This window comes from Coregonus lavaretus (assembly GCF_964263955.1).
Source record: "Coregonus lavaretus genome assembly, chromosome: 11".
Classification (NCBI taxonomy): Eukaryota; Metazoa; Chordata; class Actinopteri; order Salmoniformes; family Salmonidae; genus Coregonus; species Coregonus lavaretus.
This window is the reverse complement of record NC_139998.1, coordinates 33311226-33328449: the sequence shown is the minus strand read 5'-3', so window position 1 is coordinate 33328449 and position 17224 is coordinate 33311226. Positions and strand designations below refer to the sequence as shown.

Sequence of the window (17224 nt, the reverse complement as noted above, 5' to 3'; positions counted from 1 at the left end):
CATCCATACACAATTCCTGTTGTTCTCCAGCACCGGTATGTTATGGAGGTACTGAATCATTATGTTCTTCCTGGAATGCCTGGAAATATTCATTCTTATTTGATGTCGAGCCATTGCTTAAACAATAAATGATTGGATAATTTACAATACATTTATTCTTGATCTTGAGACAGATTAGCTGGAGGAAAGTTTTCATGTTTTGTTCAGATTTAGTGTTCTGAGCAACAAACAACAAGTGTAGAGAAAATACTTTCTGTCCTTTTTGTCCTGTAAGAGCATAGAGTTTCCAATGATATGCCCCCATTCAAACGCTGATTGCATAAACACCAGTCATGCACCAGGCAGACAATGTTTATATAAGAGCACATTTTTATTTCAAAGTGAAAATTGTTACTCAGCTTTGGCTTGTTATTGAAGTAAAATGACCTTGCATCCCATGAACGTTCTCCCTGGTGCCTATATGATGTGGTTGTATTTCATGTTATCTCTACTGTACATCTTTCCTCTTCTCCCTGTCGTTTTTAACAAGCACCCATTTGCAATAAACGGAAGAGATTTTTTCATGCCAAAAACACTAAACAACAAATTGAAACCAGCGAACATAAAAATGAATTGTCGAAAATCAGGGCTTACGTTGTAATGGAAACAAGTGAGTTCACCTTGCCAAAGTGACATGGATTTATTGGCTGTATGTTGAAATCAGTCTATTCAACCAATTACAATTATGTTGTTTAGCATTAGAAAATCTTCCAACCGTTGTACTTTTTCCTCAAGGGATTAGTGTTACATTTAGTCATTTCCACAATCATCCATGTAGGCCTAGGTCTGTGTGGAGTCATATAAAAAAAAATCTAATCAATGTTGAACCTTTCACAGTTATTATGAGTCATAACGGTCCATGCTGCTTGGGTTGCATAAACATTTTATGTAATGGAACACTGAGCAACAGAGGGATGGAGAGTGCAAGAAAAATGGGAAGAGAAAATCAAATATTTATTCCAAGCCATTTTTAAACTTCCATTAAAAGAAGCACCAGTGCTCTGTTGGTCAGGACAGGAAGAAACATTCTAACAACCAATAGAAACTATACAGGATGTGTACAACAATACATGGTAAACACAGAGCAGTTTCATTTGTTTGTGTAGTTAAATCTGCCTGCTGTTGATCAAACAACATATTTGAAGGAGAATGAAATATCTAAACTGAATCGGAATGTCTCTGGAAATTCAGTGAATTCAGAGAGGGGATGAGAGCGGGGAACTGTAGTGCTGCCGAGACACATTAATGCATGACGTCCCTAACATCCTTTACACAGCGTATTCCCCCAGGAGGAAGATCTTGATTCATCTGTGCTGTTTACCATTTCAGTGTTGCGTTCTGTGGAACATCAAAAGGCTGCCATGCCACTTAACACAGCTTGCAGGGTGCCTGAGGGGTAGGGGGGCTGGGGGGCTGGAGGTAGGGGGCTGTCGCACCCCTCTGCATTGGCGTGATTATCTCTCCCTGGTGAGAAGTTCCTGTGATGATGGACAACCATGCAAATGGAAATACCACCACATCACACAGATGACAGTTCCACAGTCCACACAGGGCTGCCATGCTAACATTTAGGATGCATGAATGTGGGTGTGGGTGCATGCATGTTAACAGGAGACTCTGAAAATGGGCTTTTCCTGATATCCCTGAAAAGTTGAGGTTATGAATGATGAAGAAAATCTACAGAACTGTACAGAAAATGGAGGAATGTGCAGTCTGTGAATTTGGTTTAGACCTGTGTCATCTGTGGCTCCATCAGAATGATTTAGAAAAGGAGAACTTGGTGCGCTGTGACACTTGAAGTGCTCATCCAGAGAGAATGTCAGATTCTGACGCTGACTCCTGTCAGGACATTCACTGGTAAAATTGACCTACTGTGATAAAATGTTTTTGGAGAGAGGTTTTGCTTCCGAGACAGAGATGTTAAGTGACTGTGTTTGGCCGTTACTGTTAATTTGATGTGAGTAGTTAGACACTTTAGTCAGTTTCATTTTTGCAGTAGAATATGACACTTTGGTTGATTAGCAGTGATTTCTGATTATCACATGACAAGGTATTAAGGTTGATGGAACAATATTACAGTTGGCGCTTCATCCAAGAACAGCAACATGTTCAAGTGAACATACTTGCATATAATTTGGGTTTAGCCTGTGGTTTGTTCACTATTGGCCTGTGGTTTGTTCACTATTGATGGAAAATTGCCAAAGGCCAGTATAATTTAGGATAGCATTAATGTATATCATGGATTTCTCAAATGCCAAAACCAGATAATTAATTACTCCAAGCTTGCATCCATTTCTTCATGCCAAAACTTGTACAACAATTAGCATCACAAGATGACCCTTGAGAAGGAGAGTGGCCTCTGCACATGAAATGGATATATCAGTTAGGAGAGGGTCATCTCTTTATCCTTGAGAAACTGAGAATCCATTCATCGGCTAGGCTCGAAAACCTGACTGACGCAAATGGATCATTGGGAATAGAATTGTCCCAGCAGTAATTATGTTACAACGCTGCTGCTACTGCACACACCCAGAGAGCCGGGGCTGGGGCTGGGGGGAACTCTTCCTCAAATCCATCTCAAGGTTTTATCCCTGTTTTCTCTCTATTTCATTTAAGTTCACACAGAAACACACGTGTGCCCACATACTCACACTCACACACGAACTCCAGCACAACAACATCTGTTTAGACCGTGATATTTACAAAGCTCTGTTGTCTGAACTTCACTGCACTGTTCCATGTCTGTAGAAGTTACTGTCTCTGTCTGCTAGGGTGTACATGTTGGCAGTGATTACAGTACACGATATCTCCAGCTTGTTGCAGTTGTCTTACTGGCCTCAGATTCTTCTCACTATGCCTTCAAGCCAGAGGAAAATGTGAATTGGTTTTGTTCTTCCTGCTGGTTTCATCATACAGGTTTGTAGGACTCAATATGGTGATAAATGAGAAACATATGCCATATTAAAGTCACTTCAATAGATTTCTCTCATGGACCCCAAGGCATTTAGTCAAAGTCACCTTGCATAGTCCTCTCATCCCCTGACATTACTGTGTGACTGAGAGGGAGGGTGGCTGTCTGCTAGCGCTCAGTTTCAGTGTCAGCATCTCATGTCCTTTATGTTTCTGGATATGTAGCCTATTATCCAAACCTTATCATACCTTTGAAACCTGCTAAATTCAGCTGATTTCAGCATGCAATAGGAATACACTCAAAAGTAACAATAGGATACCGGTCTTGATTGGCAAGGGTGTATGTTCTGTTATTGTGCTCTCTCCTAAAGAGATTAGTTTTTTTGCATGTGTCTCCCAGGTTATTGATGGATGTTGTATGATGTGGTGGTCTAAGAGAAATGCCTGTTGATCCAGTGGGCTTTTCCTGATGATGTCATTGTGGAGGTGATAAGTAGCTTTGTCTCTGCGTGCCCCTGTCTGCAGCTCCATCTTCCCAGCCAGAGTTAGGTGCTAGCAGGATGGATAATGGTTTGAACTTGCATTGATCCAATGTGGGATTACAACTGGGTCAGTGGGGAGTTGGAGTGAGGTAGCAGTCATCATTGGTAGAGATTAACCACTTGCAGCCTGGCCTGCTTTGGTCTGACTCCTCAACACAAACACTCTGTAGGCTGTGAATACTGCATCATTGGCAGGTTGACGTTTATTGGCATGAGTCTTGTCCTGGAGACAGAACTGAGCGATTTCCCCTTAGATAGGCCAGCTGCAAAGTCAAAATTTGCTATATTGTAAAAATTCATGAAAACAAAAATTAGATACATTTAAGGTTAGGGTTAGGCATTAGGCTTAGCAGTGTGGTTAAGGTTAGGGTTAGATTTCATGACTTTGTGGCTGTGCCAGCTAGTGACCACACCCTGCAGAGCTGCCTCCAGAACAAGATTAATGACGAAAAATGCTAACCTATGCATCATTGTCCCCTACAAGTCACACTCTCATACATGTCAATGGATTTTGTTATATAAACTTGATCAAGGTAGGCCTTAAATGGATGCTAAAATAGTTATAAAAGTGGAGAAGCGTTGCCATGTCCCAGTAGCCATAAGCTCAATAAACCAATATTCTTTACTATGCAAGCTATGCAGAACATGCTCTGGAATGATTGTGTGAGTCACTGTCCAACCCTTGTTGTACTCCAACTTTAATGACCAATGTACAGTATGTCAGGGCTGGATCTACTCACATCATAACAAGGCCTACTTGAGTATAACTATTAATTGAAATAAACTAGGGAAAATACTTTCTACTGTCTGTTGGTATCTCAAGGTCATCTAAAAAAGAAAACATTTACCATCCATTCCGTCAGTAACATAAAGCTATTACTCAATGTAACATTTTCATTATGAGTTTTCTCACATAGCTTTTGGTGGTTCAAAGTACCACAGCTATTTCTAAGGGTGTGGGTTTAACTCATTGTTCACACAATGGTTCCTAGAAGTTATCATTTGGTAATATTTGCAAGTCAAATGTTTTTTTCTTCACAACTGTAATAGCAGTATATTGCAAACCTCTTCAGAGTATAGCCTTAACTCGTCTTTCACATTCATGCTTTTTAAAAATCAAAATCTTAAGCCAAGCAATTCATTTTAAACGTATTTCAGTTTACCCCATAGGTTTATGTTTTGTGGAAATTACATATGTACAATTTCTTTATAACATTGTCATGGTCCTCATATAGTAATCATCTTAGCTTCTCATGAATGTTTTTCAAGTCATTGTCTATCAATATAATGTCACCCCATTAAATGTTTTACAAATAAAGTTAACAGGCTGTAGAAAGCCCAATATGGGCACATATTTAAAGCATTTTATTTAGCTCACTAGGCAAGCAGTTCTCCCTCTCTTTCTCAAAGCCTATTTCTCAACAAAAAAAATTGTTCGCACAGCTCTTTGGTAGATCTTATTAATATCTCATTAGTTGCCTTGGAAACAGAGGTGAGGGAATGTACAGCGTGAGCGAGAGAGGGAAAGAGAGAGATAAGAGGGAGCTAGAGAGGGAGAGAGATGGGGGAGTGAGAGAAAGGGAGATAGATGAGAGGGAGACAGAGAGAGGGAGAGGGAGAAAGAAGGAGAAGGAGAGAGAGGAATGGAGAAAGAAGGAGAAGGAGAGAGGGAGAGGGAGAAAGAAGGAGAAGGAGAGAGAGGAATGGAGAAAGAAGGAGAAGGAGAGAGAGGAATGGAGAAAGAAGGAGAAGGAGAGAGAGGAATGGAGAAAGAAGGAGAAGGAGAGAGAGGAATGGAGAAAGAAGGAGAAGGAGAGAGAGGAATGGAGAAAGAAGGAGAAGGAGAGAGAGGAATGGAGAAAGAAGGAGAAGGAGAGAGAGGAATGGAGAAAGAAGGAGAAGGAGAGAGAGGAATGGAGAAAGAAGGAGAAGGAGAGAGAGGAATGGAGAAAGAAGGAGAAGGAGAGAGAGGAATGGAGAAAGAAGGAGAAGGAGAGAGAGGAATGGAGAAAGAAGGAGAAGGAGAGAGAGGAATGGAGAAAGAAGGAGAAGGAGAGAGAGGAATGGAGAAAGTGGTTTGTGAAGGATCAGCCATGTGTCAGATTAGCATCAGGAGACATTAACACTAGTGATGCTGCTTCTGGGTCCACAATCCTCCGTCTCCCTGCTGGAGTGGGAGATAAGCGTGCAATCACAAAGGGAAGTGTAGGAGTGGGAGAGAGTGGCTGGCTCGCCCCCACTCGCCCCCAGGCCAACAGCCCCATTTACAGGTACAGCACAGCCTGATGATCGGAAGAACAAAGAGTTGGGGTGTTCATTTCTTAATGCACTTATGTCAGGGTCTCATTGAAATTAAGCAGCAGAACCGTGAGGGTTTTCTTTGCTCCATGTCCCACTCCGCTTAAAGCCGTACAAACTGGAACTGAGCCAGTTCCTTACACTTTCAAGTTTTGGAGTTGAATTTAATATTGCTACTGTTTTACATGGCTGTTTTCTTGTTAAGTATGAACTTGCACAACTCAGGATATGTTTCAAGTCATTATCAGTATTGGCCAAAACAAGGAAAGGACTGACGTCTTAACTGAATAGAAAGTGCTTGTGTGCGTGGTGTGGCAGCATGTGCCTGTCCAGCCTGTCTAATGGCCCTGTACTGTAAACATAATAAACACACAGAGATAATCAAAAGGAGATGCAGTAGTGTTGTTGTTTAGTCTCAGACTTACAGTCAGGAAGGTAACAAGTGGAGGGATCAGAGAGGAAGGGTGTCCCCAAGGCACACTCCATCCCTTTTTTCCTCCCTCCCCTGCAGTGGGCATTTAGAGGGATCCTGAAAAACAGGAAGTGGAGAGGCAGGAGGTTGAGTCTTGTCTGCCCACGCAGTGGCCTGGCCCTGTGGTAGGATAGTCAAATGAGGTCGTCACACACAGGAAGCACAACTGTCATGGCTATGCTCAGGACTTTGGCTGCTGTCCATCACAGTCAGAGGAATAAGGGAAATAGGGAAGGCTTTCCTCATATTAAACACTCAGTTAGACAGACAGTACAGTACAGGAAGAGCTAAATATTCAAAGCATTAGATGTTTTTCTTGGCTTTAAGTTAAGATAGATCATTGTAACCACATCATGCTCTGGATGTAGTATTAGACTATTGTGTTGTAGTCGATAACAGCATAATAACATGGTCAATAACAGGGTCAATAATAGCTATTCTGTTCTCATTCTTTTTATGAAATAAACCATGTAGGATGTCATCTTTTGTGTTGGTCAGCAGTGTCAGATATGATGTAAGGTTAAGTAACGCTAGGCCTACAGCTTTGTATCTACGTGCAGAGCTTATTCAGGCTTACTGACTGAGAGCAAAAGAGTGAGCGGATGTGCTGTGTTCAATAATTACAGTGGTAGTGGAGTATGTTTTATTGAGTGTGAAAGGGCCGACCCCATCACCAACCCTCCCCGTCTCCCAGAGGCCTGTCTCGGGGGAGGGAGGATGGGACAGAGAGATGGAGAGTGGCTGCTACTGGGCTTCTCTCTCTGGGCCTGTCTCTCACACACACACAGAAACACACAACAAAAGTGGTCAAACATCACTCCAACTTAGATGAATACCAAGGATCTACAGGGGCTTTTTAAACTGAACAACAATGCACAATATCGTTCCACTATTTTAACAGCTTCACAACACTCAGTTTCATAGTCGTGAGTGAGACTTGGTTTTGTCTGGACATTCTGTGGGACATGTAGCTGGTATTGATTTTGATGTCAGCCTGATGTGGTCTCCTATAGAGACATATTCACTGTACATTGATCTCTGTGGTGCAAATGTTTGGTAAGCAACCTTTCAGAATTGCTGGACTGGTTTAAAGACAAAGTGGTCCAGGTGTACATTATCGAGGTCTTCTAAAGAGTACATGGTGAGATGTACAGTTCCAGTCAAAAGTTTGGACACACCTACTCATTCAAGGGTTTTTCTTTATTTTTAGTATTTTTTACATTGTAGAATAATAGTGAAGACATCAAAACTATGAAATAACACATATGGAATCATGTAGTAACCAAAAAAGTGTTAAACAAATCAAAATATATTTTATATTTGAGATTCTTCAAATAGCCACCCTTTGCCTTGATGACAGCTTTGCACACTCTTGGCATTCTCTCAACCAGCTTCATGAGGTAGTCACCTTGAATACATTTAAATTAACAGGTGTGCCTTCTTAATGCGTTTGAGCCAATCAGTTGTGTTGTGACAAGGTAGGGGGGTATACAGAAGATAGCCATATTTGGTAAAAGACCAAGTCCATATTATGGCAAGAACAGCTCAAATAAGCAAAGAGAAATGACAGTCAATCATTACTTTAAGACATGAAGGTCAGTCAATACGGAAAATCTCAAGAACTTTGAAAGTTTCTTCAAGTTCAGTCGCAAAAACCATCAAGCGCTATGATGAAACTGGCTCTCATGAGGACCGCCACAGGAATGGAAGACCCAGAGTTACCTCTGCTGCAGAGGATAAGTTCATTAGAGTTACCAGCCTCAGAAATTGCAGCCCAAATAAAGTCACAGACACATCTCAACATCAACTGTTCAGAGGGGACTGTGTGAATCAGGCCTTCATGGTCGAATTGCTGCAAAGAAACCACTACTAAGAAGAAGAGACCTGCTTGGGCCAAGAAACACAAGCAATGGACATTAGACAGGTGGAAATGTGAGATTTTTGGTTCCAACCGCCGTGCCTTTGTGAGACACGGTGTGGGTGAACGGATGATCTCCGCATGTGTAGTTCCCACCGTAAAGCATGTAGGAGGAGGTGTTATGGTGTGGGGGTGCTTTGCTGGTGACCCTGTCTGTGATTTATTTAGAATTCAAGGCACACTTAACCTGCATGGCTACCACAGCATTCTGCAGCGATACGCCATTACATCTGGTTTGGGCTTAGTGGGACTATCATTTTTTTTTCAGCAGGACAATGACCCAACACACCTCCAGGCTGTGTAAGGGCTATTTTACCAAGAAGGAGAGTGATAGAGTGCTGCATCAGATGACCTGGCCTCCACAATCCCCCGACCTCAACCCAATTGAGATGGTTTGGGATGAGTCGGAAGGGAGAGTGAAGGAAAAGCAGCCAACAAGTGCTCAGCATATGTGGGAACTCCTTAAAGACTGTTGGAAAAGCATTCCAGGTGAAGCTGGTTGAGAGAATGCCAAGAGTTTGCAAAGCTGTCATCAAGGCAGAGGGTGGCTATTTGAAGAATCTCAAATATAAAATATATTTTGATTTGTTGAACACTTTTTTGGTTACTACATGATTCCATATGTGTTATTTCATAGTTTTGATGTCTTCACTATTATTCTACAATATAGAAAATAGTAAAAATAAAGAAAAACCCTTGAATGAATAGGTGTGTCCAAACTTTTTACTGGTACTGTATATGTTTTCATTCTTACAAGCAAGGTTAAATGGACAGAATCATCCTGTCAAGCATCATTAACATTGAGTAATGCTTTAAAAGGATAGTTCAGTTTACCTTACCTTATGGATCCAATTGTTGTATGGGCCTGGAGAGCAAGGTTATTATAGTTTTGTGGTTTTATATTCTTTTTTTTATTTCTAATAGTTTTTAGATTTTTTAATTTTTTTTTAGTTTAGTTTCAGTTAGTTTTCAGACATGATTTGCTATTTTTATTTAATTGTAGGTAGGATTGCAAAGCTACCAGTAATTTACCAAAGTTACCAGAATCTTCAGTAATTTTGGTAATTAACAGAAAACCTATGTCAATCTATCATAACTTTGGTAATTTATACTTGAATAAAAAAAGTATTCATATATAATATTCATTTTTTATATCTGTGTTCATATTGTCCACGAGTTGCTAGTAGATAGACCATATGGTTCAAGAGAAAATAGCCTAATTAATTAAAAAAGCATCTAATCAACAATGGCATTATTTTCAATTATAAACTGGGTGGTTTGAGCCCTGAATGCTGATTGTCTGAAAGCCGTATACCACGGGTATGACAAAAAAAATTATTTTTACTGTTTATAATTACTTTAGTAACCAGTTTGTAGTAAGGCTCGAGGGGGTGTGGTATATGGACAATATACCACGACTAAGGGCTGTACTCCGTGTTGCTTGATTGTGTTAGCTGTGTAGTTGGCTAGATAGCCAGGGGGGAAGACAGAGCCTGCGTAACAACCTTTTTTGTTTGCCATAGCAACCTGCAAAGTTCTTGAACTATCAACCAGTGCTTGGGTAGTTTTGCTTTACATGGCAGTCAATACGAATAGCACTAACAACCAGAGAACACCTAAAATTGCACTTAACAATCAGTGTTGATGAATGTAGCATCACGTTTATTTGAAACATTTATGGTTTGGGAAATAATAGTTATTTTTAATGCTGGTAACCCGTTGTATAAAAGCAATAATACACTCGAGTCCATGTGTTATGACATTTCTATCATGGCTGTGGTGGTCTACGCCGTTCGGCTTCTCCTCGTGGCTATGACCACGTTACAGCCATGACAAAAATGTCATAAAACATGGCCTCATGTATTATTGCTTAAATGAACATTGCAACTCTTCCAACTATTGACTTTTTTCACAACTGCCACCAGTTTGACGCCAAAACATTGACAACAAATACATATTGACATAGTAAAATAAATAAAAGTATAGAAAAAGATATAGAAATGATATTTCATGCTGAAAACCTCATATTAAACACCAGTGGTATTCATTAAGTTGATGATTTATATTTAGGTTAATGTTTTACAGATTTGTCATTCAATATTCAATGAACTTATTTAATTATTTAATATATTTTACATGTGATAAAGCCACACAGCGGTCCAGAGATTATTACAGACACCTGTGATAATCTGAAGTACCCAAAAGGGCCACTAGATGTCTTGTGATAGGTTACATAAAATCCTTGAAAGATACCAAAATTCTGGTAGTTTACTGGTAAACTTAAAAAGTATGAAAATATTTATATTTAATTTTTTCGTTTTAGTGTTAGGGACATAAAGGATGCGTGGGAGGCTAGGAGCCATTGTTCTAAGTCCATAACACTGCTTAAAGTTACCCTTTAATTCAAGTGTGCAGGCACCTTGTACTATTGTTTGATTAGCAGTGTTTCTGTAGCACATGAGTTGGAGTTTGCAAAATAGATTTTTGTAATGGCAAACAACTTTTAATGTGTTAATTATTACTTTTATCCAAGTACAATTATATATTTCTACGTATTTTCTTCAGAGTGTAGCTGTACCAAGCAGAGTGCAGCACACCTGGTGTCTCAGGGACCTCAGCTTGTCATCTCATATTTATGTAACAGAAATGTCATGACACAATGCATTACGCCACAAGAACATGCACTGTCCTGCACTGCTATGACAGATCCTCTCACAGTTTAGAGACGTGGTGGAATGTGTGTGTTTTACTGGCATTAGATATAGGCCTACTGTACAATTGTACAATACAGTGCCAAGACAAGCAAGATAACTGCTATTCAAAGTAAGAGACAGACAGACAAACACACTCATATAGACACACCAGTAGAAAAAGTGTCAGTATGAGTATTTGGAAACGGTGAATGAAAAAGAACACTGTCGTTCTCACTGGTGTGTTGTGATGTGGTTTAGGGAAATTCTTCATGGGGTTTTAGGTGGTTAGTTTCCTTACTGTGGACAGCAATGCGTGGGTTGTTGGCTAGGTGAACTCATGTTGAGTTTGCCTAACAGTGGAGGTTAGATTCAGACAGCCAGACACTATAATGCCAGTGTCACAAACCCCAAATTACTGTGTGCCACTGGAACTGGCCATTTCTGGTCCCATGATGTGTCAGCTCTCAAGTGTAACCACACAGTAGTCTGTAATGCTGACTGTATCTCTGGACGTGGGCTGAATACTCTAACGTTAACTTCATTCAGAGGTTCTGCGCTATGGTTAAATGTAGTTGTATAGGCAATTTGTTTTGCTTGTACATTATGTTCATGTGTCAGTGATGAATGCTCCTCCAGGGAAAGGTATATATCTCTCTCTTAGAGCAGAGGAGCAGCTAGAGGGTAGACTTCATAAGGCCTGCTGAAGTCTGAACCAATGGCCAGGTTGGCAGGTTACAGAGTACCTCACGTGGGAACTACCTCATCCACCTCAGAGGATTTAAACCTGAGGATGTCAACCTGAGACTAGGTGCGCTCTTAATCATCTTAAGAGCAAAGCTGGCAGCAGCCTGGGTCAGATGAGGAAGAGTGAAGCTCTGTACTCTGTCTTCACAGGCATCTTATGGAGACTTTCTACTGACTCCAGGTGTATACAGTATATGAGATAAAAACAGACACAGCGAGAGAGAGAGAATAGGATGAATGTATTAGTTAAAGCTCTGTGATTCTGTCATCTTGTTACTGGTTGTTAGGCTTTAAGATCGAAGAAAGATAAACCCAGTAGAAATGTACTTGGTTGGAAGTCATCACCAGCTCTACATGGCAAGGTGCACTTCAGTAACAGCTCAATGCAGTAATTTCTCACTTCAAATGGAAAACATAATTTCACACTTAAGTTTGAAACGCTCTTGAAAGTCTTATCATTGGTTCTGAATCAGACCTATTCAACACTAAGGACATATCAATTGCGTTTAGCATTTTCCAAGCAGTCTCTCCTTTAAGTCTGATGTGTTCTGCCAGTGGCTCCAGCTGCTGTGGAAGTGCATGTGGGGAGATAAGGAGACATCATGTTCTCCAGTCGGTCTCAGATCCTCTCTGTATGTGTCAGGAAATGGAATACAGAGCCTTTGGCTGCTTTGATGTGCCTGAGAAGAGATCACTGAGTGTTATGTTGTTCCTTCCTCCCTCCCCCTCTCTCTCTTTCCTCTTTCTATCTCTCTCTCTCTCTTTCTCTCCCTGCAGATTGTGGTGTGGTCACGAGAAGGACAGAGCATAACCGAGAAGAGAGAGTAGAGTGTTGTACAATGTGCTAGGAGTGAAGGAAAGAAGACAAGCTCTGTTGTTTTTCTGATATTCTTGAGGTGTCAGAGAGACCGAACAGGACGCAGAGATGGGACGGAAGAAGATACAGATCACGAGGATCATGGATGAGAGGAACAGGCAGGTCAGTGTCATCCCCCATCCCCCCTACCCTCCACTCAACATAAAGAAGCCTCTCTCTCTCTCTTGCCACACACAGGCTAATGGCAGTAGGCTACTGTTGTCCTGTATGGAGTTGAAAACAGGAGTTAACTTCTCACCACTTACCACCTGTTTTGAATTCAGAGTACCCACTGACTACACAGGACCATGCATGTGCACAGATAGGGCTCTGCTCCTTTGCCCTCCCACTCACCAAGTGCCCTTTTGGGTGGTATACCATTTTTTTTGTAAACAGTTTTTGTTGTTGTTGTTCTGAACCCACTGCCAGCACGTCGTTGTGATGTTGTCAAGTTCGCCACCCCCCACCCCAACCCTGTCCGTTGGTGGCGCCTGTTGATCTGCCCTGTACGGAGCTTGCGCACGCCCGAGTTGCGTCTGTTTCCCAGTCTGCCCTGTACGGAGATTGCGCAGGCCCTATATCCAAACATGCATGGCTTGAGATGCGGTCACCGGTTGAGTGTCTGTAGCTAGTTACCTAGTTGAAATATCAACAGTACTGCCACAGCAGCATAACATTTGAGTAGAACTTGAAAACACTTGATTTAAAGATTTTAAAGATGGCGCCGTACTGTATAGCTGCACTTTTTCGAGCTCTGTCCCAACTTTGTTATTTTGTGATTCTTTTGGCATTTATTTTTACTTTACTTTCATTAAATGTATCCGCTATCATTTTTTATTACCGGCAATAACTTTTGAACATCAGATTGGCAGTTACAGTGCCTTCAGAACGTATTCACACCCCTTGACTTTTTCCACATTTTGTTGTGTTAAAGCCTGAGTTTAAAATTGTCACTGGCCTACACACAATACCCCATAATGTCAAAGTGGGATTATGTTTATTCGACATTTTTACAAATTAATTAAAAATGAAAAGCTGAAATGTCTTGAGTCAATAAGTATTCAACCCCTTTGTTATGGCAACCCTAAATACGTTCAGGAGTAATGTGCTTAACAAGCCACATAATAAGTTGCATGGACTCACTCTGTGTGCAATAATAGTGTTTAACCCATAAGAGTCTAAGCCCTGTCTAAGCCGGGGGAGGAGGGGTACTACTAAGCTATATGGAACTGTTTTAAGAAGGTCGTACCAAGAATCGTTTGCTATTTGATTTTGAGAGATATAAGAAAGATCAGGAAACATTTGTAATTTTTTTTGTACATGTATTTAAACAAAGCATGTGTGTCCATGTATGCTGAGGATTCAACCATATACGCATCAGCAACCACAGCTAATGAAGTCACTGAAACCCTTAACAAAGAGTTGCTGTCTGTTTTGGAATGGGTGGCCAGTAATAAATTGGTCCTGAACATCTCTAAAACCAAGAGCATTGTATTTGGTACAAATCATTCACTAAGTTCTAGTCCTCAGCTTAATCTGGTAATGAATGGTGTGGCTGTTGAACAAGTTGAGGAGACTAAATTACTTGGTGTTACCTTAGATTGTAAACTGTCATGGTCAAAACATATAGATTCAATGGTTGTAAAGATGGGGAGAGGTCTCTCCGTAATAAAGAGATGCTCTGCTTTTTTGACACCACACTCCACAAAGCAAGTCCTGCAGGCTCTAGTTTTATCTTATCTTGATTATTGTCCAGTCATATGGTCAAGTGCTGCAAAGAAAGACATAGTTAAGCTGCAGCTGGTCCATAACAGAGCGGCACGTCTTGCTCGTCATTGTAATCAGAGCTAATATTAATACTAGGCATGCCAGTCTCTCTTGGCTAAGAGTTGAGAAAAGACTGACTGCGTCACTTCTTGTTTTTATAAGAAACATTAATGTGTTGGAAATTCCAAATTGTTTGCATAGTCAACTTACACACAGCACTGATACACACACTTACCCCACCAGACATGCCACCAGGGGTCTTTTCACATTCCCCAGGTCCAGAACAAATTCAAGGAAACGTACAGTATTATACAGAGCCATATGTGCATGGAACTCCCTTCCATCTTATATAGTGCAAGTGAACAGCAAACCTGGTTTCAAAAAACTAATAAAGCAACACCTCATGGCACAACACCTCTCCCCCATGTGACCTACTTGTTGTGTGTATGTACTGACGTATGTGTAACTGATCGATGCATACAAACACTACATGTTAACGTTTTTAAATTTATGAAAATTGTAAAGTATTTTGTCTGTAATGTATTTTTTGTTATATGTCGGACCCCAGTAAGACTAGCTGATGCCATTGACGTCAGCTAATGGGGATCCTAATAAATCCAATACTTATGTAAATTATACTTTTTTTTGTATTTCATTTTCAATACATTTGCAAACATTTCTAAAAACATGTTTTCACTTTGTCATACAAATTGTGGAATAAGTCAAGGGGTATGAATACTTTCTGAAGGCACTGTACATACCTCAATTCCGACTTCGACTTCGACTTCGACTCATCTGCCCTGGGATTCTCAAGGTATCCAAGAGGAAATGCCGGCATTAAAGAGGCAAGAGAGGGGTAGTCCTGGCGAGATTAAGGCGATGGGAAAACCGGCCACCACTTCCCTCCATTCTATTGGCTAATGTCACTTGATAATAAGATGGATGACTAACGATCGCAGATTTGCTATCAACGGGACTCTTGAAACTGCAATATTCTCTGCTTCTCTGAAACATGGCTTTCGGACTCGATGGATTCTCCATTCACCGAGCAAACAGGACAGTGGATTTAGGGAAATAGAGAGGGTGAGGGCTTTTCCTCTTCATCAACAACAAATTGTGTGCTGACTCGAGCGCAGTGGAAGTCTCATCCCATTGTTCACCCGTCTTGGTATACCTGATGGTCAAATGCCGACCCTTCTACCTCCCGAGGGAGTTTTCAGCTGTTATCGTGGCTGTTGTATACATTCCACCCCAGGATAAGAATAATAAGAAGCTGGCACTTAACGAACTGTACGAGGCTATAAACAATCAGGAAAACTTGCACCTGGAGGCTGCTTTTCTTGTTGCCTATGATTTTAATTCTGCATCATTAAGACACGTGATGCCCAACTTCCATCAACACGTCTCCTTCCCCACTAGGGGCGATAAAGTCCTATACCACTGTTACTCTACCCACAAGCAAGCATACAAGGCCCTCCCTCGTCCCCCATTCGGCAAATCAGATCATGACTTCGTACTCCTGCTTCCTGTTTACAAGCAGAAGCTCAAATAGGAAGTACCCGTGACTCGATCTGTTGAGAAATGGTCTTCAGATTCAGAGACTATGCTACAGGACTGCTTTGCTAGCGCTGATTGGAGTATGTTCTGAGACTCCGCCGATAACATCGACGAGCTAACCACCTCCGTCACTGGCTTAATTAGGAAATGCATCTGCGACGTTGTCCCCACAGTGAAGGTTCGCTGCTTCCCCAATCATAAGCCCTGGATTAACACTGAGGTTGGCGCTAAAATAAAGGATAGGGCTACTGCACACAGGGCTATCGCAGACAACCCTGAGCCTATGGCTGAGGACAGGAACAAGTACATCATCAAACGAGCAAAAGGACAATGTTGCAAATAAGGTGGAATCTTATTACACAGGCTCCGACGCCCGCCGGCATGTGGCAGGGGCTACAGTCCATTACGGATTACAAAGGAAGACCCAACCGTCATCTGCCAAACGATGCCTCTCTACCAGACAAACTCAATGCGTTTTATGCAAGCTTTGACAATAACAACACTATGTGCCGAGCGTAAGGGCCCCCACCGACCCAGAGGACGGGGTGATCTCACTCTCCGAGGCCGACGTGAGTAAGGTCTTTAATCAGTTCAACACTCGCAAGGCCGCGGTGCCGGATGGTATTCCAGGGCGTGTTCTCAGAGCATGCGCAGAACAGCTGGCAGGCATATTCACGGCCATTTTCAACCTCTCCTTGTCCCAGTCTGTAATTCCCACGTCTTAAGCTGACCACCATCATTCCTGTTCCTAAGAACTCTAAGTCTTCATGCCACAATGACTACCGCCCTGTAGCACTCACATCTGTAATCATGAAGTGCTTTGAAAGGCTGGTTATGGCACACATCACTCCATCATCCCAGACACCCTAGACCAGGGTTCCCGACACAGATTATTTTATTTGGCCCCCCAAGTTTTCTGAGCAAAATATAATAATAATAACTATTATTATTTAATGTTTTATTGTTGGACATAAAAGACTGTAAAAGCACCAGCAAATCAGCTCTAAGTGATTTTAGTTCAGGAAATCTGTTCCAAACTATTCCCATGCATAATAGAAAGATATATGTGATTGTGTACAAATGTTAGCAAGGTTTGAAATTATTATGTTTTTGTGAAATCTGTTTGGCTTCTTGCGGTCAATTTGCAGTCTACAAATTATTTGTAATTATGTTCCGCCCCCCTGACCATCCACTCAAGAAAAAATTGGCCTGCGACTGAATCTAGTTGATGATCCCTGCCCTAGACCCACTCCAATTTGCATACCGCCCCAACAGATCCATAGACGACGCAATCTCAATTGCGCTCCACACTGCCCTCACCCACCTAGATATGAGGAATACCTATGTACAAATGCTGTTCATTGACTACAGCTCAGCGTTCAACACCATTGTCCCCTCCAAGCTCTGAGCACCCCTCTCTGCAACTGG

At 41.4% G+C, this 17224-nt stretch overlaps 1 protein-coding gene across 3 annotated transcripts in view; it reads left to right on the top strand.

Annotated features, from left to right (window-relative positions):
- Positions 1-17224, top strand: part of LOC311136867 (myocyte-specific enhancer factor 2A-like) — a 120378-nt gene that overhangs the window by 19584 nt on the left and 83570 nt on the right. For all 3 annotated transcript variants that reach the window (XM_084171174.1, XM_084171173.1, XM_084171175.1), the window contains one exon: positions 12394-12595. In XM_084171174.1, coding sequence (XP_084027300.1) covers positions 12542-12595 — 54 coding nt within the window. In that variant the 5' untranslated portion in view covers positions 12394-12541. The remainder of the gene's footprint in view (positions 1-12393; positions 12596-17224) is intronic.